The sequence below is a fragment of the Parambassis ranga genome, chromosome 7, assembly GCF_900634625.1.
Source record: "Parambassis ranga chromosome 7, fParRan2.1, whole genome shotgun sequence".
Classification (NCBI taxonomy): domain Eukaryota; kingdom Metazoa; phylum Chordata; class Actinopteri; family Ambassidae; genus Parambassis; species Parambassis ranga.
The window spans coordinates 13,647,213-13,671,482 of NC_041028.1; the positions used below are offsets into that span (position 1 = coordinate 13,647,213).

General features: G+C 40.4%; 1 protein-coding gene across 1 annotated transcript; it reads right to left on the minus strand.

The window, feature by feature from the left end:
* Nucleotides 1-5,665: 5,665 nt before the first annotated feature.
* lhfpl4a (LHFPL tetraspan subfamily member 4a) lies at nt 5,666-21,271 on the minus strand. The gene is made up of 4 exons (XM_028410155.1): nt 20,863-21,271; nt 7,778-8,014; nt 5,984-6,000; nt 5,666-5,799 (listed from the first exon to the last, which is right to left on the minus strand). Exons 1-4 carry the CDS (start codon nt 21,269-21,271, stop codon nt 5,746-5,748), a joined length of 717 nt encoding a protein of 238 aa, XP_028265956.1. The 3' UTR covers nt 5,666-5,745.
* Nucleotides 21,272-24,270: the final 2,999 nt, after the last annotated feature.

Here is a 24,270-nt window from a genome sequence, read left to right on the forward strand (position 1 = left end):
TACATGATATTGCATGATAAAAAGATGATGAACTCATTGACATTTACATTATCCACAAACAGTGTTTGCAGCTAGAGATTGGAAAATGACTTCTCATTGACTCTTTTAACAGCTCTTCATTCCTTTTTTTTATGTATCATGTAACTTAAGACTGAGGTGAATTCAGCTTTGGAGTCCAATCGCAAACAGGTTCTTCATTTCAAAAATGTTAAAGAACCTTCACGGTTTTAGTTTCAATCCTTTGACTTGAAACTGAATTGACCTCAAATCTGCAGTAAAAACCCATCTAGCATCAGAGCTCAGTCCTCATATGTAGTCTTTAGTAGAAAAAAACTACAGTGTCACTACTAGTTTTGCTGGTTCTGCACCACATCTGAATTAAATCAAGAGTTCTTAGAGGCACCTGGAGTGGTACAAATATGTGCTCATCAGGGTTAAGGTACAGTTCCTTGTTAAGGTATTTTTCATTTTTTCAGTTCATCATCAAGTCCTCAGGAACAGAGTACCCGGAGAGGAGACCAATGATCACACAGGTAATGACGCTTGGAAGCCTGACGCAACCACTGAGGCCTCAGGGCTTTTTCTTTTCTTTTCTTTTCTTTTTTTTTTTTCTTTTCTTTATTGTCTTTGTGTAGATTTGTTGTAAAATACGTCCTGGGCCCGTGAAAGTATTCCCAAATGAAAGATGCACGCTATAGATGTCTAAATTACAATGTACACCGTGTAATAGACGTTAACGCCTGCTTTATGCAAACTTTTGATATAAAAAAGTGTACTGATTTTCTCAAATGATCTTGTAAAAAGCAATAACATATGCCTTGCTATATCAAATGAATGAGGTCTGTTTCAATTATTTCTTTCTTTTTTTTTTTAATGCCTGCACAGTTACTTCAAGGTTAAAAGAAATTCTCTTGAATGAGGGGCCCAGCACTCCTACTCTAACAATGTTGATGTATGTAGGCCAAGGGGTCTGTGCAGAGCCTGCATGGACAGCATCATTAGATTCAGCATGAGGGCTGTTTTCATATAGTCTTAAAGGCCCAGTTGGAAAACCAGAGTAGCACTGTTGTGTCCTAAACTTCACTAAGAAGAGACGCCACGGAGCCAAAAACAGCGACCACACCGTGAAAAGTCATGCTCACATGTGTGACTTGATGTGTTTGTGTGTTGTTCCATTTCCATAATGAGCCTTTAATACAGTGCTGTGTACACAGCTTCCTGAGAGTTAGCTAGCTACCATTCTAAAAAAAACCACACTGCACATCTAGCTATCTGCTCGTTATACCGGGTGTAGGGATGCACCAGTAACCCACCTATGACAAGGTTACTGTGCTAATTGATATTAGACGTATTGTCCAACATGAGGTGATTGATAAGTTTGTGGCTCTGAAGGATGCGATAAAAGGGTGTCCCAGTTTGAAGGCGCCTTCAAACAGGGCCAGGAAATGCATCCCTCCAGTCCCTGGTAGCAAAGGCTGAATTAAAGTGGATCGTGTACAAGCCAGCGTATCCCACGATTCATTGCACACTGGTGACACAGAAATAGTATCCAGTGGATGTTTAAGTCCACATTCATGGATGACTGCACAGCTGATGTCATCCATTTTCTCAGCGTCGACTTGAAATGTTCAAGAGCTGAAGTGTAATGAAAGCAGAATAATGTACCTCCTTCTACCTAAGGCCAAAAACGTATCAATCACCCCTTCTGCCAACTCAAGGTCTTGACGCAGGAATGATGGTGTCTGATTTTCAGTGTTAATTCTTTAACTATTCTGCGATGGATGTGTTAACAGGGCATCCCTGACAGAGTGTAACATGGATTACACTTAAATATGTTAATATAATGAGTCCCTCACTCAGCTGTACTATATTTTTCCAAATTGTGGATCACCTTGTTATGGGTGAATTACTCTGTGAAATGGATTCAGTGAGAACGTGCCTTTCTGTTATCTTGAAAATGAATCTAATAAGCGTGTGCACAGCTAATTTTATTCCATGACATGACCCAGGCTTTAGGAGGTTCGGTTACAGTGTGTTAGCCTGAAGTGCTGCTTTAAGACAGACAGGAGCCCCACCGTGCTCTGGATTACAGCAGTGGGTTTTGTCGTGCGGCACGACTGCAGCTTGTCACATTAGAATCCTACTGCTGGACTGTTGTTTTATGATCAAAGTAGCTGAAACTAATGAAATCTGGAAAGCTGCAGGTTTTCACAGATTATATTATCTGTGCCAGCCAGTCACCTCTGGGCTGCTTCAAAATATGAAAATATACCTTTTATGTTGCCAGTGTAGCAATTGGAAGGTGCCCCACAAGACCTGTTTAGGTCTCATGGTGGTCTACCAGAAGGGTCAGGACTCATAAAGGCGTCAGCGTGGATAACAACCAACGCTGCACCAACTGCTACATCAGATGACATTGAGGGTCAATATTTGGGGTGTTGGTGGCATGTCACAGCAACAAGGCTACATGGATCATCTTTTTTTTGGCATTTGAGCTCAGGACAGTGAGGTTTTGAATGTGCATTTCAAACCAGGTTTATGCTTTTATACAGTGACGGCTGGTATAAATAGGCTAGTGGGGCTAAGCCCTTCCTATGTTATGCAAAAAAGATGAGAAAATCATTGTCTAAAATAACATACAAAAGATTGTTATAAGTTTAGGTTTCACTAAAACTAAATGGTAAAGTGAAAACAGCACCAAATAGTTAAAAGAATAACAGGATATCTCAAAATGGTCTAATTTTATGCATCAAATCTGCTCTTACTTATTTTCCGGGTGTAAATGATTGACGGGTATCATGTCCCGCCCTCGCACTTTACTGACCATTTGGTCTAACATCATTTAGCGCGCAGGCTGATCGGTTCTGACCAATCAGCAGCGGATAAATGATTGACAGGCGTCGTTTCACGCCCCCTTTGATTTACTTGTCATTTGGGCTGATTTCATTCACCCCAACACCGAAGAAGAAGAAAACAAGGAAGAAGAAGAAGAAGAAGAAGAAGAAGAAGAAGAAGAAGAAGAAGAACGCTAACATGATCGAGGTGGATCATCTTAATAATACATTTTCTTCAATGTCCTATTAGTTAAGTTTTCTACGAAGTAAAATGGGCCAGGACAGACTAAACGCCCTGGCTGTGCTCTCTATCGAGCGGGAGGTTATCAGAACACCAGACTTTAATGACATGGACATTAACGTCTTTGCCTCCCAGAAAGGCCGTCGGAGTGAGCTTCTTTTCAAATAAGGTAGGCCCCAGCTTACAAACTGTTTAACAGCCATGCTGTCTGGCCTCTGTGCCAGCTGTGCTGTTGTTCATTGTTGTATTCAGGGTCCAGTGTAGCTACATGATAAGAGTTCAGATCCATCGTCATGCATGTCATCCAGTTATTCTACCATTTGTCAAACTGTGTGTGTGTGTGTGTGAGAACGTGATATATATATTTATGAGTATTTGAAAATGTTGATTTTACTTTAACTAGCTATTCTATGGCTATACTTTATTTGTTAGCCCACCCATCATTTTCACCACCAGCCGCCACTGCTTTTTTAGTTCAATTACTGTTAAATATTGGGATTATTTTAGTACGGTTGGGCCTCACGCAAGAATCATTTAAATAAGATAAGTGTATTCTGGCTTTAAATTTTAAACAAATGTAGCATGCCGCTATACCATGGAAAGTGTTTTTAGTGGTTCAATTAGGTAATTAGATGATTAGCTATGAAGAAATCCCCTCACATATTTTTCCATGTTTGATAACATATTGAATCAATGGACACAGAAATTGCATGCATGCAGAGATGGCAGCTAAAGGTGCTACTGTCGCATAGATTGAGAATGCCCAGTCATGTAATGTAATGTGCCCTTTAGAGCGAACTGGTAAAAGTTTCATTTACTAAATTAAATTGAATGTTGTCTTTTACCGTAAATACTGTATTAAATATACACCATAAACATCAAATGGGTTAGGAGGAAGAAAATCAAATATATGCAGATGAGGTTATATCGCTGGAAGTGGCAACTTCTGTATTTTAACAATGTTCTTGCATGAAGCCCAATACTACGTATTCACAAAAGGGGGAAAAGGCTTTAGATGTTATGTAATGAACTTGAGTACCTGTGTTTTTCAGGTATTGTGGAAAATGTCACATTAAAATTTTAAAATAGAGCATTATATTGCCTTATTCACAGTTAAATATAAAATTTAACTACATAACTTCGTTGAGAGTTTCGCGTTACCAGGATGTAGTAGGTGTTAATTACAAATTAAGGTCTCCATTTTCACTTTGAGTGCAATAGGTTTCTATACAGTTTATTTCAGTGTGGCTACTTTTAGGCTAATTTATTGGGGGGGGGGGGGTCTTGAACAAAAATGGGTTTAAATGGCAGGACACCACATAAAACTACATTTTACCTCTGCCAGAGAGGCGATACTTTAAATCATTTACTCTTTAAAGGCTTTTATATTCAGTTCTGTGTTCTCTTTTGCTGTGATTATGTCCCACCTATGATTCCTATGACTACTGCAAGTGGCGTTGCTTATTTAAAGAGGCAAATAAGTGACATCACCTTAAGACAATGCAGCACTTGGGGCCGACTCCTACAGCCATATTCACACAGTCTTAAGACATCTGTAGAGTAAACTGATTACTGTATGCTGGAACCATAAGTTGGAGTAAACTGCACACTGGAGGAGAAGGAGATTTGCGAGATATTACAAAAGGAGTTAACTCGGACAAAAATCAAACAAACAGATAGCAAAGTATCTAACGCTGACTCAACAGTTGAGTTTTATAATTTACATCGCACCGAGGGGTGAAATACTACACTGAGGGGCTTCTTTTCAGGCCATGTCAATTCGGGGAAAAGTGTCTCCGTTTCTGTGTCAAAAAAATTGTGTTTGCACACAATCAATTTGATTGACAGTGTTCTGCATCTCTGTGGAATATCCAGCTAAGATATACACTTTATTCCCATCTGTGTAATCCCACCAAATCAGTAGTGAGGAGTTTAGAAACACGATGAATTTGCTCATACTCGAATGCTCTCCCAGGGCAGGGAACACTAAAACCAAGGGTAAAAATACTATACGCAAATGCATTACAGTCAGATGAGGTTTTGTTGTCAGCTGTTTCTGTCAGCAGTAATGTTATTTACATAGTTCAGTATGTACAGTAGAGAATCTCCCAGAGATGTTAGGTTCTGTAAAGCTGCAATGGGGTACTCCTTTAAATTCCTCACATTTTGAAAGTCCTTAGATGAAGAGCCATACAAGTCCCTGCTGAAGCATGTTTAAGAATGGACTGCTGCTGTATTGCGAGTCACTTTACAAAGAGTATCGATAATAGTCTCTCTGAAGCTATGAATGTGCACAACACACAAAATGTGGGTAAAATAGCAAGAAATTATTGTAAAATCAAAGATGGACATTATGGTTCTTCATCATAAGGATTGGATTTCTCACATAAATCAAGATTTTAAATACAGTAAATCTTTTTTTTATCATAAAGGTATTCTTTGAGAAAGTCGAGTGTTAAATGCACTGTACAACCTTGTGGTTTTTTTTTTTTTTCAAAATATAGTTTATCCCAGTATGTTTTGTTGGGTTTTTTATCTTACAGAATCCTGTACACTTGGTGTCTGCATTGAGATTGGGTGATATCCTGATCATTGGAGAGAAGAAGAAGAAGAGGGGAGAAAAGGTAAAGAGAGGAAAAAGACAGAAGTGGCCCAGCGCCATTGCCGCCCTCAGTGAAGACGCTGCACTCCGTACCGTGGTTCTCTTCTGTCCCGAACCTCAATCTGAAGACAAATGAAGGAAGGCGTCACTGCACTGATCATAGAAATCCAAAGTTAATTTGACTGTTACACTATAAAGGAAACAGCATCATCTGCACATTACGGTAACTTAAAACACCACACATTTTAGGTGCAAGTCTCTAACACATGTTACATACATAAATACATAAAATATATATATCCTTACCCTTGACACAGCAAAATCTGCAAGGACAGAAAAGAAAGGTTGTGTTGGCATACACACAGTGAGACAGAGAAAAGTGCATATTAGTGCAAAACATGACCATGCTCATGTAAGTGTGACTTAATCATTTAGGTCAACGTTTCTTGTGAACAAAATTGCCTAATTTTTATATATGACAATTTAAATCTAGGCTTGGTCTCCTTGTAGCTTGTCATTTTGTTTTTACAACTGCTTGGGTTTTATAGCTTATCTTGTCATTCCCTCTGTTGCTGTACTGCTGTAAACTCAGCTGCACTGTTCCTCTGTATGACCCTGTGACTGAAGAGTCTTACATAAAAAGGGTACAGGAAGTGTCAGTGCATGAACAGACCTGCCTTCCTCATGGTTTGCAGTATTGTTTGAAGGGTTAGATTCTCTGTGTGAGTCAGCACCCTGGTTCTATATATTCATATCTATCACAGTTATCTGCCTGCCTTGAATCACGTGGATATTTAAAAGCCATTGTTTTACATTTGCTTTGTACCATCACAGCAGCTACTTACAGTTAGCTCTAGCAGCATACCCAACTTTTTCAATTTTAGAACCTTTGACGGGGGTATGTGGACAATCTAGCAGTACCTCTAGATACTTTTAACTCCATGCATTCAACCTTTAATCAACTTAAAGGTAAAAGATTGATTTTAAATAGTGAAAGTAAAAAAGGATATATTTATGTTGAAACAATAAGTTTCTTTGGCTTAAGAGTTGGAATCAATATTTGAACTTTTTTTTTATAGTGTATGTATCGTTTCTTTTTAAACTGATGCAGGCTTTCTCACTGCACATGGGCATCAGAGACAGTCCTTCTGCTAAGCTAAAGGGGCATTTGTTCTTTATGAAGGAACTAAAATATAAACTCCACACAGCTGATGAAGCATTAGCAGCCGTAATGTGTAAAATCACTGAGACTGTCAGTGAGGTTAATCAGATAAGAACAGAAAGACACGCCCACGCTCTGGAAGATCTCCAGTTACCATGGAAACCGTCATGGAGAAAGACCGTCGGAGAACCAAGACATCTTATGTCTCTCTTCCTTTCCCTCCTCCTCTCTTCTTTACTCTATCTGTCTGTAAATCTCTCACGCTTTCAGTCTACTATGCCTTATGTCACACATCTTTTACTTTCTGCCTCCTTTTCTCCATCGCTTTTTCTGTTTTTGTGCTGTTGGTTTCATGAAGTCAGATCAAACACATAATCCTTATATAAGGAGACTTTTTATTGTTGAGTGTTACATTTTGTATTCTTGCCCCTCCACCGCCTTCTTCTGCCATTCCATTCCTCTTCTTGCTCTCCTTTCATACAGCTGAAACAATGCGATTCAACTGTCCTGATGCAACATCATGCAAACTGTCAGAAATCCTCTGGAGGACTCTCTCCCACTCATGAATTTAGCACTGAAAGCAATTTGGCTGGAGATACTGAGGTCAGGTTGGAGTGTATTCATTTTTCAACTGTGCAAATCTTGTTGGTGTTAATGGCCTCACAGCTCAGGCCTAAAAAAATGAGAGCTGCAGGGAGTTGGACTCCAAATCACCTTCATCAGCACAGAGTTACTTTATGCAGGTTCACAGTTAGGAGGGTATAAAGAACATGTGTGTTTTGCTCAGATATGTTAAACTAGCTAACTAATAAACTAGATCGGCTTTCCAGGGAGGATGCAGACTACATAGTTCATTAATGAGTCCAACATAGAGACTAGAAAACCAATTTTCTGTAAGAATCAATAAATATAAATCAGATTTTGTTGTTTTTTTTTACCTTTGTTGTCTGTCTGCAGATCATCGAGATAGAAGTCCGTCTGCCGGTTGCCCAGGACAAAGGCCAGGAAGGAGAGGATAAGGGCGTCCAGGATCCCCATGATTGCCAGCATGTAGGCCCAGCGTACAGAGCAATCGCCTAAGGAGTATTTTCCTGTCTGCTCTCCGCACATGTCCCGGATCACCTCGGCGTCCCATCCGTCAGGGAAGATCATGCAACCCAGCACCAGGCACACTCCTGTAGGAGACACAGAGGAGGAGAGGCATCAGCAAGGTTAGCAAGTGTGGTATCATTCTTTTGAAATGTTTTAGCTTTCTCTATTGCTGAATCCCATTACCTGGATTCAAAGATAAATAGTCAAAGCGAAGCGCTTGAATACTGTGTCAGGTTAATGATGCTGTCGCAGCAAACAGATCATCCATTTAGGCAGCCCAGATTAGAACATTTTTATTTCCCCCACGGTCACATATAAACCTAACATGCATGCTTTGGAATGTGGGAACACAGAGCGAGGCCCCTCCCTGGGGTCAACTTTCTCTGTAATAAAATATATGAATTAAGCAACATGAATCTCAACACAATGAAATAATAACCCCATCACTGAGTAGTGTCTGACTGGCTGATCAAAGGCTGCATCAGTATTAATGTTACTATGGTGTAGGCCAATTGGGAGATTGGTATTGAACTCAACTTATGAGGAAACTTGGACAGTAAATTGTACATTTATAGTGTGATTATTTTAGATTGATATGATAAACATACCTGCTTTGGTCAGCGATTGCACAGTGTGGTGTTGTTTCATCCAGTTAAAGTGCCACACAGTCACACCTGTGATACTGTGGTTGCTAAGTATAGTGTTTGGTGATTCCTTTAGTAATTATTAATATTTATTTTTTTTAAAGACAAAACTTTTATTAACATCTCTCAAAGTGTTTGTGTGTGGTGTGTTAGCATCTTTGACACATTTCTTTATTAATTTAACAGAAACAAAGGCAAGTGCATGCAACACACACACACAGACACATACCACAAAGCCCTCCAGGGAAATGTATACATGCAATTTCAACACTACAACAAAAATGGTAATCTATACTTTACACCTCTGCTCATTCATCAATGTGGGCATCACTAGGGAGCTGATTTTGCCATATTCCTTGCTCACCAGCACTGTTTAAATAGCAGTCAGCTTGTGCCGGAGGGGCTGTAAGTAAAGCAGTGGGCTCCACTGGGAGATGGGAACATACATGGCAGACGCCACACTGAATCTTTATTCCAGACCAGACATGTCTTTTCCACGGGCAACATCACTTGTGATACACATGAAAAGTCAGACAGATTTGGCTGAGTCGGTGATTATTACGCTTCAGTCCAATAAATGTTCAAAAGAGTCAATGTCTGGAGCTCAATTGGTGTGCAATTGTGAATATTTTAAATGTGTGTGCAGAAGGATGTTTAACATCATTCAAACACTGTAGCTGCTGTGTGGAATGAGGCGTACAGTAACACACAGATGACTGACTGAAATATAAAACAGAGGATAACACGCATTCTGCAAAAATACAGGAGCTCCAAAAGCCATCAGCAAGTGTGGAGTCATCTTTGCTGTCCACACAGAGGTTTTTAAAATATTTTGATTTGATTTTTGGCTGTCAGACTTTGCATACGGGCTTTTTCATAGAGGCCATTACTTTTGTAGTCACCCTAAAATTTTGTGAAAAAAAGTGATTCTGAAAGGGCCATTAGGATACAACGTAACCATTTGTTAAGTAATTTGGAACAAAAATATAATTTAGCTGGTTTCAATAAAGTTACCGCACACTGTCTGTGTATCAGATTGAGGTGCATTAGTCATACAGTGGAACCCCCTCACATTAGAAATTCCCTCTGAAGACCCTGTTTTTCACGCTCTGGCCATCCATCATGAGAAAATGGTGGGTGGTGAACTCGTTGCAACAGATGAGGCAAGATATGAGATTAGTCACCAGCTCTCTGTGTAAACACGTAAACACAAGGAGTCTTTTTTTCAAGCCGATATGTGCTCCAAATGTGGCCGCTACTCTGACAAATTGATTGCGGGTGTAATGAGAGACTGTAATGAGAAAGTATATAATGACGATAATACAGTAACTAATGAGAGAATAGAAGAGCATAGGAAGTAATCATCATGGGAAATCATCATGTTATTAGCTTCTTTTATGACCTTCATGCAAGATATTAACGTGGACGAGAGGTGATAAAATCATTAACTGGGTAATGAGTGTCAGGTAACGGGTTTTATGGATTTTTGATGAATGTCTCCCCATCCGACAGGATATCGGTCCAAAATTATTGAGTGTGGGCTTTTTAGAAACATGGCATTAAAGCCACTGAAAGAATCCTGATGGGCACAGCACTTCAACTCATTATGACAACTCATTAAGTAGTCATTTTCCTGTGGTGTAAATGTAATTAACTCTTGTTTGTTTTTCTGGAACAGTACTGTATGTGTGGTGGTTTGTCCTAAGATCAATTAATGTCTTTTTTTTTATAATCGGATCATATTTTGGCCTGAAATGAAATCTTATGCTGAGACACAGCTTAATGTACCTTGGGTCTTAATACAGGGCAACACTAATTGGACCTGGGTTGCAAAACAGCCTGTCCATTCATTGCCTGTCTGAAGGCCCTGTTGATATTTAGCAAATGTCTAACAAAAGAGACATTTGTGCCATTTAAATCTCTAAAGACCAAGCAGCTTTTAGAACTTTTTCACATTTATAGTAAGATACATTTTTTCACTACAATAATGTCTTAGTGCAAATCTGTATTGATTTAGCAATTTATTTGTTTGTTTATTTTAATTTAAATATGTAGAATGATGCAGTTTGATATATATAAATATACATTTTATTTCATCCAAACCATACAACACACATGGTGCATTCAGGGATCAAGTCGTGACTCATCAGTCACCTGATAAGGGTATAAAAAGGCCCCACTCTGTCTGTCATCCTGTTGTATGTGTGTGTCCACCACAAGTTATCTGCATGCACCTTTTAATTAATTTGTAAATACATGTTACTCTTTTCTCTGTAGTCTTCTTCCCTTGAGCCTGGGTCAAAATACAGGAATTTGTTAGGCTTCTATAAAGCCACCATACATGTGACAAGTGTGAAAGGCTGTGGAACTTAAGCATTTGCAATTGCTTTTTTGTTTTTGCAAAAGTGGCCCCTGGCCTTTTGTCACCACTAACCCCCGGGCCACCTCGCTAAGAAGGAAGGGCCGGTGGTCACGTCTTAGCTGAGTCACAACAGAAATGTACAGCACATCTGATCAGACTAAAATATCGCGTTGGCTGAACCTGGCACAACTCAGTTCAGACCACAAGCCACAGCGCTGGATGGCGTCACAGTGAAGAGTCAAGCTGCTCAGAGGGAGTAGTGTGGAGTCTGAAGCTGCTCTCATCAGAAATACTTCACAAACACCTATATATAGCAAACTGATGGTATTTCTGGAGCTCTTATGTGATCATTTTGGCTGTTTGGCTGGAATGAAAGAAGGATCTGTGTAGACGCGTAGATAAGACAGTCTGACAAAGTTATGTAATGAGTCTATAAATATCTTCAGTGTGCTATAAATACATTGATTCACATTATTTGTACCTAGTTGGATGACATTCATGTCCAGGTGGTGTGTTTTTACATTGGTAATTTTCATTGGTTTGATCTGCTCTCTCTAACAGCTGGCAGGGTGAAAGGAAATTAAAGAAAGCGATGATGGGGGTGGTGGTGACATATTGAAGAGGAGCAGCAGCAGCAGCAGCCGTTCGCCTCTCCTTGTTTTTCCCCTTTTATTCCTCAGCTCTGCCCTCGCTCGCTTCCCATCCTCCTTCTCTGTTCGATCCCTCCGCTTTTGAAGTTCCTACCCTCCGAGTTCAGAATGCAGCGTCTTCAGAGAGAGGAGGCGAGGAAGGAAGCAGGAAAAACCCCCACAACTTCAAAGGGCTTTTCTTGGGTTGTGGGAAGGTGGGGGTTATTTTTAGTCTGCTGGTGCCCACTTAAATGCTTCACTTGGAGATGGAGGAGAAAAGCAGGAGGAGAGAGCAGAGAAAGACCATGTCACATGGTCATTACTGTCATCCTGCTACGTATTACACAAAGAAAGGGGTTTTCTCCATTATGTTACATCTCAATATGACTCAAATGACTGCACATTACAGGGATACAATTATTTTCATCTTTTTTTATACTGAGCCTTATTTATTTTAATGATCGATAGATGCAAACTATTTGGATTTAAGAGGGCGAGGTGCTGCTTTTGGAGTAGGAAGATGCAAAACTTAGCTTACTGCAAGGTGTAGCTCTCACAGATCTTTGAGGCACATGGATGTGTAGATGTTGTTGTGGCCACTTATACTAAGAATTAGTGACAGTGCTTCTGTCAGTGCCCATTGCATTGTTGAGATGGTTTTTATCTGGATGACGGCCTATCAAATCCTACAACCTAGCAGACCTGCTGCAGAGCACCGAGAAAACGTAACATGAGGTTGATATTTCAGTCCTCAAAAATCGTGTGTGTGTAATTTCTCTGGTTCCCATGTTCATGGGTGGACTCACAGCGATAGTAATGAAAATGGTGACCACATATGGGGACGCTTTCCTTGTAAAAGGTGTTCATTGTTAGGAATTTGTGTATTTTAGGATGATCTTTATTTAGCCCTTAACCTGTTTTAATGCTGTATTAAAACTGCAATTAAAAAACAAGCAGCTTGCGGTGTCAGGGCGGACCAAACCCTGGACTAGAATGCAGTGAAAGTCCATTGCAGTCTATGTACCCCTACTACCCCCAACATCCTTCCTTTGTCCAGTGTTAAAAACTTATATGATAATAACCAATTGAAATGCATAAGTATGTCCACCTGCCTAAAATCCAACAACAAGGCTGTGCACTATGTTCTGATGTAAATACTTCAAACTCTTGGCCTGCTTATGGAAGCAGCTTCTACAGTTTTAAGTCTGACACGGAGCAGCAGAGTGGAAAGGTGTAAACATGACATTGCATTAAGAGATCACCATGTCCTGTCCATAATGCAATAAAGCTGTCTGAGGTCTACCCTTCCCTCTGCTGCTGTGTCTAGACCTTGGCCTGTTGTCCTCCATCTATATAATGGCCAGCCTCCTCGCTGATACACAGGGCTTTTATTGGGGTTGAGATCAAGTCTGTTGTGTGTGTGTGTGTGTGTGTGTGTGTGTGTTTGAGTGTGTGCATGTGTATTGCTGAGGGGGCACTTTATGAGATGCTGCTGCCACCAGGGTTCACTGGCCCACTTGGCATGGAGCTTTCCCTCCCTTGTTTTTTTTTTTTCCTTAGCCCTCTTCTATTTTGTCTTTCAATTCTTTTCCCTTCTGTAAATTCTCTCTGTGGGCTTAAGCTCATATATTTCTCATTTATTTGTTGTATTTGTGGGATTTACACACAGCAATGTGATGATGAATGCACACATTCTACTATTGTATTTCTGGCCTTACCTAAAACATTACATGTGATATCATGTTGCTGTAAAACCCCTGCTTGGTCTTTTTCTATCATTTCCTCCCTCATCTCTGTGTCCTTCACCGCCCGGGGAGGAATTGTTGGCACAGTCTTGAATCTGGAACGAGGACTGGCAGCCATACAGAGGCTTGCACACAACTGCGTGCCAAAGCATTTTTTTTTTTATTGAGATGCTAGTTTTGTGATATACCGAGAAATCAGAGAGCAGCCTCCTGTTACTCATCTAATTGATAATTAGGAGTAGAGAAATGTACTGACCCAGGACTAATATGGAAACTACACTCTAGTAAATGCTATAAAGCAATGCTGAACAACAGCTAGTGGGTAAATTCATCCTTGTTGTATCGATTCACATGTAACTAAGAGAAAATAATCACATTTGCTTTGGACCCCAGTCACCTAGTAACCTATCAGATCCACTTATATAGCATATTGCTAGTAATGAATATATAGCTATTGAGCAAGCTAAGGTTACCTGGCTAGCTGTAACTTGCATGGATAAAATAAAAATATCATTTATTTACTATCGAGATCAGGATTTCGTATGAATGCCATTATCCACTGAGACACACTGTTGACCAACACTGACTGGAGGTAATGTTATTGAGATAATCATTATCATTAGCCAAGAGCTAAGAGCTTCAAAGTAAATTGTCTTTTTAGTATATGCAAAGGCAAAAACTGTAATATTGACACACCGACAGGATCAGTTCCCAGAGAAGCAATCTGTCAATCATCCTCCAGCTCCCCTAGAGCAACACAACAAATATTGGCATGCTTAGTTAATAATACGGTTTAAAAATATCAAAAGTCTGCAAATTTAACCTGCAAGAATCATGTAACAAAAACAAACAGCACATGGGCAAAGCAGCTGCAATCATCATCTTAAACAAACCTAAATGTACACACACAGCCTATGTGAAGACACTGACAAAATGTACCCACTTAACCAGCACAGCTAACCTCAACTTATTCTAACATTAACCTGCAAATTGCCCTTTAATGTTTAGAGGAACAGCATACATGATGTCCTCACAACAATGGTTTTGAGCACACACACACACACTGTGTGACAATGATGAGAGGGGTCAAAAGAATCCATTATTCAGTTGTCAGGATATTTTTAGAAACACCCCAGTGACTTTGGGATTATTTATTGAGCGCCTGATAATTAAAACATACGTTTGGTTGGAAAAAGCCGACCAGAAATCTCAGAGAGAGAGAGAGAGAGAGAGACAGAGAGAGGGAGGTAGGGATATCCCCCGGGAAAACGCTCTCTCTCTCTTTTTCTCTCTGTATTTCTATATATAACTCGACCACTGCAGCATCTATTTAACTCGAGCTGGAATCCCATCCACGTGGGCGCATTTGTCTACCATACATGAAGCTATATGCATAGCGCGCACGCACACACACACACACATACCCGTACATGCACAGCCATTACTCATTTACTAGAGCAGCAAATCCAAAAACACACAAACACACACTGGCTGCAAAGAACAGAAAGAAAACGTTCTCATTAAAAATTCAACTCTCACACCATCATGTACACATTTACCCACTGTCACACACACACACACACATTGTGAGCAAGCACATGCTATTTAAGATGGACCTATCTCTACAAGGTTTTGGTGAAGTTTGGTTACCACTATACTCTCATTGAGACCTTCAAGGCTAGAGGCAAGAGTTAAGACTAATGGCAGCCTTTCAAAATCCTTTGTGTCCTTTGCAGCCTTTAACATCTCCACTAATTCTAATGCCATCTCTGAAAAGATCTGGGCAGCTTTCAGGCTACAAGATAAATAAATTCAAAAATAATAATAAATTCAAAAACCCAAGCTATAGCTTTTTAACGTTGATCCACCATTCTTGACTAAATTTTGCCTGAGATATGACAATAAAGCAATAAAAGGAATTAAAAATTACTCTAAAAATCTGGCAGAAAATACTTTAAAAATATAACCTAGAGAATGCAGAGAAATAGGACAGATGCCCCAACTCAGGAAGACTGGCTAAGAACTGTCCATGAAATGTACGTTATGGAGAGACTAACATTCTCCATAAAAATTCAAATGGAGAAATTCAAGGAATTATAGTTGCAATTGTAAGATTGGAAGATGTCCATAATTTTTGTTATGACACGCTCAAACCATCCAGAGTTTTCTTGTTCTGGGCGATCTTGTGGTATGCCTGTGCAGACAGACTGATCTTTGCTGTCTTGGGGTATAGCTTTAGCTACATCTTGTTGGGTTTCTTCTGGTGTAGCCAAGGCAATATCTGGTTCCATGATTCCTTCTGGTTCATTTACTATAACAGCTGGCTCATTGTTACATTCTCTTAGAAGCAGCTCAAAATCTATTCCTTGGTAGTCCAGGACTTTTGCATGTGCCAAAACAAGCAAGACATGATGCTTGTTTGGCGCATTGTGTATAAAGGTGTGACAGCTGTCGTGTGCTTACTGTTTTTAAAATATTTTTTTAAAAACAGTAATAAAATGTTTTCCGTAATTTGTACACAGTTTTAGGCACTTTTTGAAATTGATCAAAGGTAATGGAAAACAAGCTCTAGCAGCTTTCCTAACCTTTTTACAACTAAATCTAGTTGCCTAATTTTAATGTTTCTAATGCTATATTTTTGCTGATTGGTTAGCTAGAGTAGCCTGAGAGGTCCCTGCCTGCCAGCATCTGCTTTGCCAAGGGAAGCTAGCTACCTAGCTGCATGGGGAACAGCCACAAGGCCATTCTGTGAATGTGTGTATGCTCAGAATATGGCCTCTCCTGCACCTCCCTGCTTTCATAGAGTAAAGTCACACAGGATCTGTTGTACAAAGTGTGGTTTCAACGCAAGCAGCTACTTCTGACTGAAAAATGATGCCACCTGTCTCACCTCTTGCCCATTTTTGGATTATCCATTAGTTTTACACTGCAGTAAATTCTTACTGTATGCTGGCCTCATCACAAACAAATACACAGTTACGCACACACTCTCTTTCCATCTAGAATATTTTCATTCACACTCTCTTTCTACAACTCACACACTGGTTCCATATTTTTCCTCCTGGCTTTTACACACACACACACACAGACAGTCACTGACAGGTCGCTTCTCCCAGGAAAGCTCCTCCTCTGTGACATGGCCCATGTCCTGCTTAGTTCTGTTTAATATTGCAACAGACAGGGTCAGACGTGAAGGAGGGACGAAGACATGAGCTGATGGAAGAGAGGAGGCAGAAAAAGACCCTTTAAGCTGCAGTGGTTTCTGAGCCGTACTGTGTTACCTCATTTCTGCTGCAGGGATGGAAGAAAATGATTAGAAATGGAGAAAAATAAGGAAAGAGACTTCATGATCTCTGCTCCTTGCACTAAATCCATTTTTGTAAATGTAAGGTGAATTAAAACTAAAGTTTTCCCAGGAGCATTTGCTGCCAAATTAATCTAAATCCAAGCATAGGTGTTAGCAGTGGAGCTCCTCAAAGACCTGAGGTGCTTTTGGGAAATCTTGCCCTCCTCCTATCCCTCTTGTGAGAAGAAAAAAAAACGCTGCTTAGTCTAGATTCTAGGTGTAAAATAACCCCATTATTCACTTTCTCCTCGAGGTGTGACATAACTAGGGAAAGACGAACAGAAAAGTCACCTATTAGTAGGCAGTTGTTGGTTCGCTAATGGCCCCAACCTAACCCACTTTTAGACTTTAAGGCATCTTTGGTTGGGTCTCCACCCTGACGTCCTCATTATTGCCCTAAACTTCCTAAAAAACTTGCATTTAACCATTGTCACACTGTTGCTTCTTTCAGTGGTAGCCATTTGTATCCCTGTCTTTTTTTAAAAAATGAAAGAGCTGCAAAACCCTGTGTTTGGATTTATTTTCCTATTTATCATCACATGCCCAGGCCAGTACTTTACATTTAATCTTGGAGTATTTTTCCCACCATGCAGCCATGTTAAGCTAATTCTTCTGCAATTGAAATCATGTGCTTATGTCAAGTTTAAAACCAGAGATCACAGAAAATGTTTATCCACTCCACCTCCCCTCCATTCTGAATGGGACTTTGCTCTTCCTTGGCTAACTGGCTCACTTAACTTTGAAGATCCTAAATCTTCCTCTGATCCAGCACTGGACATGCATGTAGCCAAAGTTATTTATTAAGATGCTGTTCAACCATTTAAAATGTACCTCCATTTAAACATTCCACACCCTCAACAGTGTGACTTTTGAGGTATTCAATGGATATACTTTCTGGATCCAGTCTTTTTGAGTACCACATCCTGTAGTACTGATGTTATCTTTCATTGAGCACTGCTCTCCTCAGTCATTGTGCAGAGGTGGAAGAGCTACACTAACTCTTTAACATTCAGTACATGTGAGGAATCATTGAGATACTGAGTTAAGCTCTAGGATAAGAGCCACTGTACTGTAATCCTGCTTCATGATACAGGCCCCTGCTTCAGCACTGCAGGGTTTTGTAATCAATTCTTCTTAGATTTCTAGCAGCAATACAGGAGCAGTGCGGCATGCATGTTAAACCCTGCTGGCGATGTATTTTGTTTTACAGACTGTTTCTTGGCCTCGGTTTGTGGCTTTGTTGTTCCACAGCCAGTTCTACAATCACTGCTTTTCAGGTCAGTATTGACCTCAATTTTGGATTATTGCTACATAAAGTCAGGCTGTAGTGCTGAGAGTTACAAGAACCTTTAAGTTCTTCTCAAGTGCATTAACCTTATTCACTTTTGGTCTGTTCAGTATACATAGAGGACAACTTTGGCCTATTTTCAGCATATAGATGCCAAGACACACTGTGTCAATCTGCACTGCCAAGAGTCCTGCATCCCAGTGTTTTTGGCCTGGGTTCCACTCTCTCCTATCATCTCTTGTACAAACTCTACTAAACCAATAAGTACCATTAACCTTCCCATAGCTGGAGGATCAGACATGACATGAGGCCTGAAAAACTGCTGTCCAGATGATGATAAAATTTCCACATAGTAGTTTAGCTTTCTGTGGCACATACCAACAGGATCATGGCCCACACTGCTCCCTCATTAGGACTTTTGGTTCGTTTGGCCTACATCATGGCCAGCCATGGTTCAAATTGGCCCTTACTGTATTTGTTGTGGTACACTCTGTCACTGTGCTATGCCAGGAGACCTGCTGCTACACCCAGCAGGGCAGAGTGGATGATTAAACGTTCATCTCCAAGATGGTGAGGAGCATTAGGCTGTCTGCCAGGCCTATTAGACAACTTACCTTCACCACACATCACACACTTCCAAAGGAAGGACAGTAAAACCCTCTGAAGTTTCACAAACTCTGACATGTGCCTACAAATTAGTCAACACAGGTGTATATTATGTTTGAGAGTTAAAATGACTGCTACTGTTATTTCAGTCAGTGCTGACCAACCAAGCCAAATGATTTGGAGCTACTTTGCTCACATTAAGAGTCAAACTTACTTACTTAGAAACAAAAAAACACTACACTCAGTGTCTGTTATCATGGCCATTTCTTTATGTTCAAGCTAATATTGGTCAATGTGGTGGCAGTGCTGACATGGCTGATTTTTCAGGATTATACTCAGGTTCACCAGTGAAGGAAAATAGAGCTTTAGAGCATGGGTTTGTTTTCTCATCAAGTACCTACATACAACTTATCTGATTTTCTTTAGCTTTAACTTTGTTTGATCAGGGATTAAAAACACTTGGTTAGGATTACAAAAAGCATAGTTTAGGTATTGATTATGACTGTTCCACTCCTGCTAATACTGCAATATGATTCTCTGAAAACAAGTTGTGTCAAGTCCTGAAGGCACTCTATTTCACACTGCAGGGTAATTTGGGAATCTGATAGGAATCAGTCAAATAACAGCTGTCACTTTCCTTGACATGTTAATTGTTATACGTTTTATGTACGCACTAATCACTAAGGCAAATTCCTAGTAATGTGAAACCTCTTCAATTACATGGCAATAAACATGATTCTGATTCTGAAAGGTTTCTTAAAAGTGAAAGTAAAAATGTTCAAATGTGCTTATGCACTAGACTTATTGGACAACTCTCTGTGGCACAGAGGATATTAAATGCAGGTCTTTTCCTGCAGAATTTGAATATTTCGTCCGCTGTCACTTCATGCAGCTGTTTTTTGATTAATGGTTTGCAGGAAGACCTCTATTCAATTCCTGTTAAGTCATGAAGATATTATAAAGAGAGCAAAATCTCTTCCTCTGCTGTTCTGTCTGATTCGTGCTGATTGTAGAGCAGCAAACCCTTTCAACACACTCGGCAGAACAGAGGACAGAGTGGGCAGATGAGGATGAGGAAAAAGAACAATACAGAAGAAAAAAAGTGCTGATCTCCCCCTCCTCCTCTTCCTCTCTCTCTCGCTCTCTTTCTCTCTCTTGGTCTTCCTCCCTCCCTCTCATTCAGTATGCTGACTGTTTCTGTATAGAGAACTGACTCCCACGCTATTCTGCCTGGCCCATTTATCACATTGATCAGCTTATAAAGAAGTCGGATACACACAGGAGGTTCGCTGGAGTTGTGTGTATGAGACGGATTCTGATTTGTGGGCCCTTTAGCAACAAGGTTAAGTCTTGCTAACGTGGTGATCTAATCTCCACATAAGCCAAATCGGTGATGACAACATCCTAAATTTTTTATTCTGAAGCTCTGGCATCTTCACAAAACTGAACCATTTGTAAATATGCATATCCTGGATTTTCCCACATCCCTGGAAAGGTCCATGACTCAGTGTGTCCTGCTATGTGTTTTGGATGCCACCATTTGTCCACAATCACTTCTATAAACTATAATCTACCCAGGAGAGCAGGAGACAAAACATCACCTCCCTGAAAACAGTAATCCAATCGACCTGAAATCATCTCTCAAAATAGCGAGTAAGCCCCTCATATCTCCACTGCACCGTATACAAACAGCATCACTCTGCTCCACACCGCATCCTATGTAGCCTACAAATGAAAGGATGAATGAATGGCATTCACATCAGCATCTGTGGCTCTGTCATTGCTTTCAGTGGAAACGTCTCCCTTCTGTCTCAGCTGTGCTGTTGCACAAATGGAAAATCTGTACCAATACTCCTAATTAGCTGCAACAAGACAGGGCCCATATACCCTTAAGACTACAGCATATTGATTTCAGCGCACCAAAAGACAATAAAACTGCTGTACACACACCTTTCACCTTATTCCTAAGAGAAGTCACATGTTTCATCAAAAAAAAATCTCCTGAATGTGCAATGTTTGATCATCTCTCTAAGCATTTTTTTTTCTCTACATTTCTCACAGGGTTTGATTATTTAATTACCTCACAATAGGTTTTGATTTCTAAACAGCAGCTTTGAGGCTTGAAAGGGGGGAAAGCTCACGAAAATGTGTTTTATAAATGATTAGATGTTAAATGCAGCAGCAACACAAAGATGTCTGATGCAAAATGAACTACATTTTGAGCTTTGAATGGATTTTTAATCGCTTCTATGATTTGATCATATAGATATATATCTTGTGTATATATATATAAAATGACAGCAGTGCTCACCGCACAGCAGCTGCATCCAGGCGCAGGTCTTGTAAACGGTGGAGGTGTTGCAGAAGAAGAAGAGCGCCATGCAGGCGATGCAGCTGAGGATCAGCACCATGGACAGCAGCACGAACACCGTGGCCGCCTTGAAGGCTCCGGACGGGATGGAGCTGAAGTCGGAGAAGCTGCCCACGCAACTGATCTCCCGGCTGGGCGACGGCCCGGTGCCCACGCAGTAGTAGAAGAGGCCGAAGTAGCCGGACTGCGGCGTGTTGACGCTGTCGCCGATCCAGTAGGGCTGGATGAACACCACCACGTTGACGATGGCGAAGCAGATGGTGAAGATGGCCCACAGCACCCCGATGGCCCGGGAGTTGCGCATATAATTGTCGTGGTAGATCTTGGAGGCTTCTTGGGAAGGCAACATGTTTGGTGTTTTTTTTTCTGTCTTTCTTCTTATATATATATAGATATAGGCTATATATATATATATATATATATATATATATATAGATATATATTGATAGATAGATAAATCTCTTTTTACACCTTCGCCCTGCTCTTCAGTTAAATCTTACAAAAAAAAAATATAAAGAAAAATCCCACACAGCTCGACACACCTCAGATTTTCCTTTCTCTCCCTCTCTATGTGAAATATTTCCCGCTTTGGCTGTTTCTTATGTGTCTGTTAAAGGCTATTCAACGGGCCTACATAACCACACGATAAAAAAATGCAAGCTGCACATATGAATATGATCCCATAAGACTACACATTGTAAAAATGAATGAAGGGGAAAATGCTACATTGAAGCAATACAAAATCTAAGCCTACCTATACCTCTAATGAATAATTTACCAGTGATTCAACATTGCTGTCTAAGGCGCGTTTCCTTAGGGCTACACCATAAATGATTAACAAAAATCCATCAAAACAGGATTTTTTCCCTTTATTTCACAGTCGTCTGGTGGAGGGTTAAAGCTGTTTGTCATCCTCATCCATCAAGCTCTCTTCAGGATGTCCTTTATTACCATCCGTGAGATCAGATGCGTCTTGCCTGCCTGTAGCGCCAGCGGTGGACCCCGTTTTTACCTTCCGAGGCATCCGTGGGGTGCTCCCCTTTCCTCTGCTGCTCGCCTTTAACCGTCCAAACGCAATGAAATGAAAATAAAATTAAAAAAAAGAAAAGAAAATGGAGACCAGCCTTTAACGAGAGCCCTCTGTCAAATTTCAACAGTCCTTTCTCGTAAATCCGACATCCTCCACCACCTCGACTCCATTATCATCATGGTTTTTGTTGTAGCCTTTATCCAGTATGTCTCCTCTCCCCTCTCTCTCTCTCTCTCCCTTCTCTCTTTCTCTCCCTCTCTTTCTCCGTCCCCCTCCTCTCGTTTCTCTGCGCGCCCCCCGGAAGATGCTGATGTTGTAGGCTACTGATGATAGCGATGGTGCGCGCTCCCGTATACGTCGACGCAGCAGTAGCAGTGGGGGGGATTTACATCTGAGCGCGTGTCCGCCCCTGTTCACCTTGAGTCTGAAATCAAACCAAAAAATGTTTCCTGGACGAAAAATGAATTTTTTCGTGAGTCCTGTCTGATGAATGTGAGGGGATGTGTTTTTTCTCTTTCACTATTATACTCCAGCTAATTTGCAGCAGTCTTTTAGTGTCAGTGCAGTGATGCTAACAGTGAAGTAATCCTTTAAGTCAGCTTACACAAAGTGGCCCATATGTGAACTCCATCCTATGCCTGTCTGAACTACTCTGTTTGACCAATGTGTCTTATTAGTCTCTGATTTTTCCCTCAGGCTTATAAAGGATCACATGCTCAGATATTATATAAAATGATATACAACCCACGGATTAAAAACCAGGTCCCATAGCTCAAGAGTATAGACTCAGGTATACTTTCTTCCCATTTTACTCACTGCATGTAATATGGGGATGGTGAGGTTTATTCTCTCCACATTTCTGTGCTCACATAAATTGAATTTAAAAAACTAAAGCTGATGTCTAGGAAAACTCTTATTTTTTTGTGATGGGGCCTCTTAGTTTTTAAAGTTCTTATTCTCTTGTTTTAATGATGTTTTGTTCTTGTAGCAGCATAACATGCGTATTGTCACAAAGCTAACCTGCTAACATCAAGCACAATGTTTTTCACCGATGATAAATGTAATATTTTTAGGTGTCGTTAGCATCAAATAATAAAGAAGCAACATTTTGTGACAATACGATCATTAATAATTTTCATCATAACCCTTACTGATGAGCTGACAGTTGGACAGAAATAAATGGATCACTTCAGGAGAAGTAGCTGAGTTGGTCATGTTTGAACACAAACACTATGTCCAGACTAGAATGATGTCAGTAACTGGTTTTCCATAACCTTGTTTTAATTTGAAGTGTTATATCATCTAAATTACTCTCATTTGAGGTGATTTTGCCTTATGTGAAGAGTTGATGGGCAAAGAATTATAGTAGCACAATAAGTTCTGACCTAGTGAAACATTAATCTCTATAGAAGTAGAGAGAAGACTGACCTCACGTCGACATTGTCCTACCAGTTTTCTATAATGTGTGAATGTGAACCAAAACAGGAGACTTTCTTGGTCTTATGATGGATAAAAACATTACAGCAAATTTTAATGATGAGCAACAGTGAAATTGACTGCCTTGTTGAATGAACCCAGTTTGTAACCCTTGCTCCTACTTCTTATTACAGCCATGTTATATGCAATCTTCCACTTCCATACAAACCAGACTAGCATCCTGGTTTCCATATAAATGTACAAGTCCTGTCTTCTCTGTTTCTTGTTTGCAGTCATTGTTTGGATTGTTGGTGTGTCTGTGTGGTCCCACTCCACCACCTGAGGCTCACCCTTAATCAGCCCCCTGTAGCATATAGACAGTAATTCAGCTGAGCTTGTGTGATGTCCCTGGCCAGCTCGCAGTTCTGTGTGTTCAGCACCAGCACAGTCTCTGGTCAGTCCTCTTTTCCCTGTAGCACTGGTGACCATTCTGCAACAGTCAATAGAATAAAAAGACAAAATATCTCCACACTAAAAAGCATACAATTACTGCTGTCCTGCAGATGCATTCATTTCCGGTGTGTTCTTTATTCAGCAGCCCTGTTTTCTTCAGGGCCAGATGTTGCCTTAACTATTAAAGCCTCTTCTCTGTCCATTAAAAGCTCTGTTATTCACTCTGGGGAGAAACGCATCTGCCTTCAAGCCAGCATATTCATGGAAAACTAGGCCAAGACAGTGGTCTGTAAGAAAGTGTATGTTTTAGAGGGGAGGGGATCAGACAAAGACTGCGATGATCACTTCAACCAAATTTGGTCTTCAGGGAAGAGTCAAAATAATGAGATACAATAAAGTTGCTGGGAGGGACTCGGAGATCCCTTCATGTTCCCACATGCATCCAAATT

Coding starts and splice junctions, on each gene's coding strand:
- lhfpl4a (XM_028410155.1), bottom strand. CDS start 21,271: ATGTTGCCTTCCCAAGAAGCCTCCAAGATCTACCACGACAATTATATG. Junction 8,015..20,862: donor CTGGATGCAGCTGCTGTGCG/GTGAGCACTGCT, acceptor TGTCTCCTACAG/GAGTGTGCCTGGTGCTGGGT.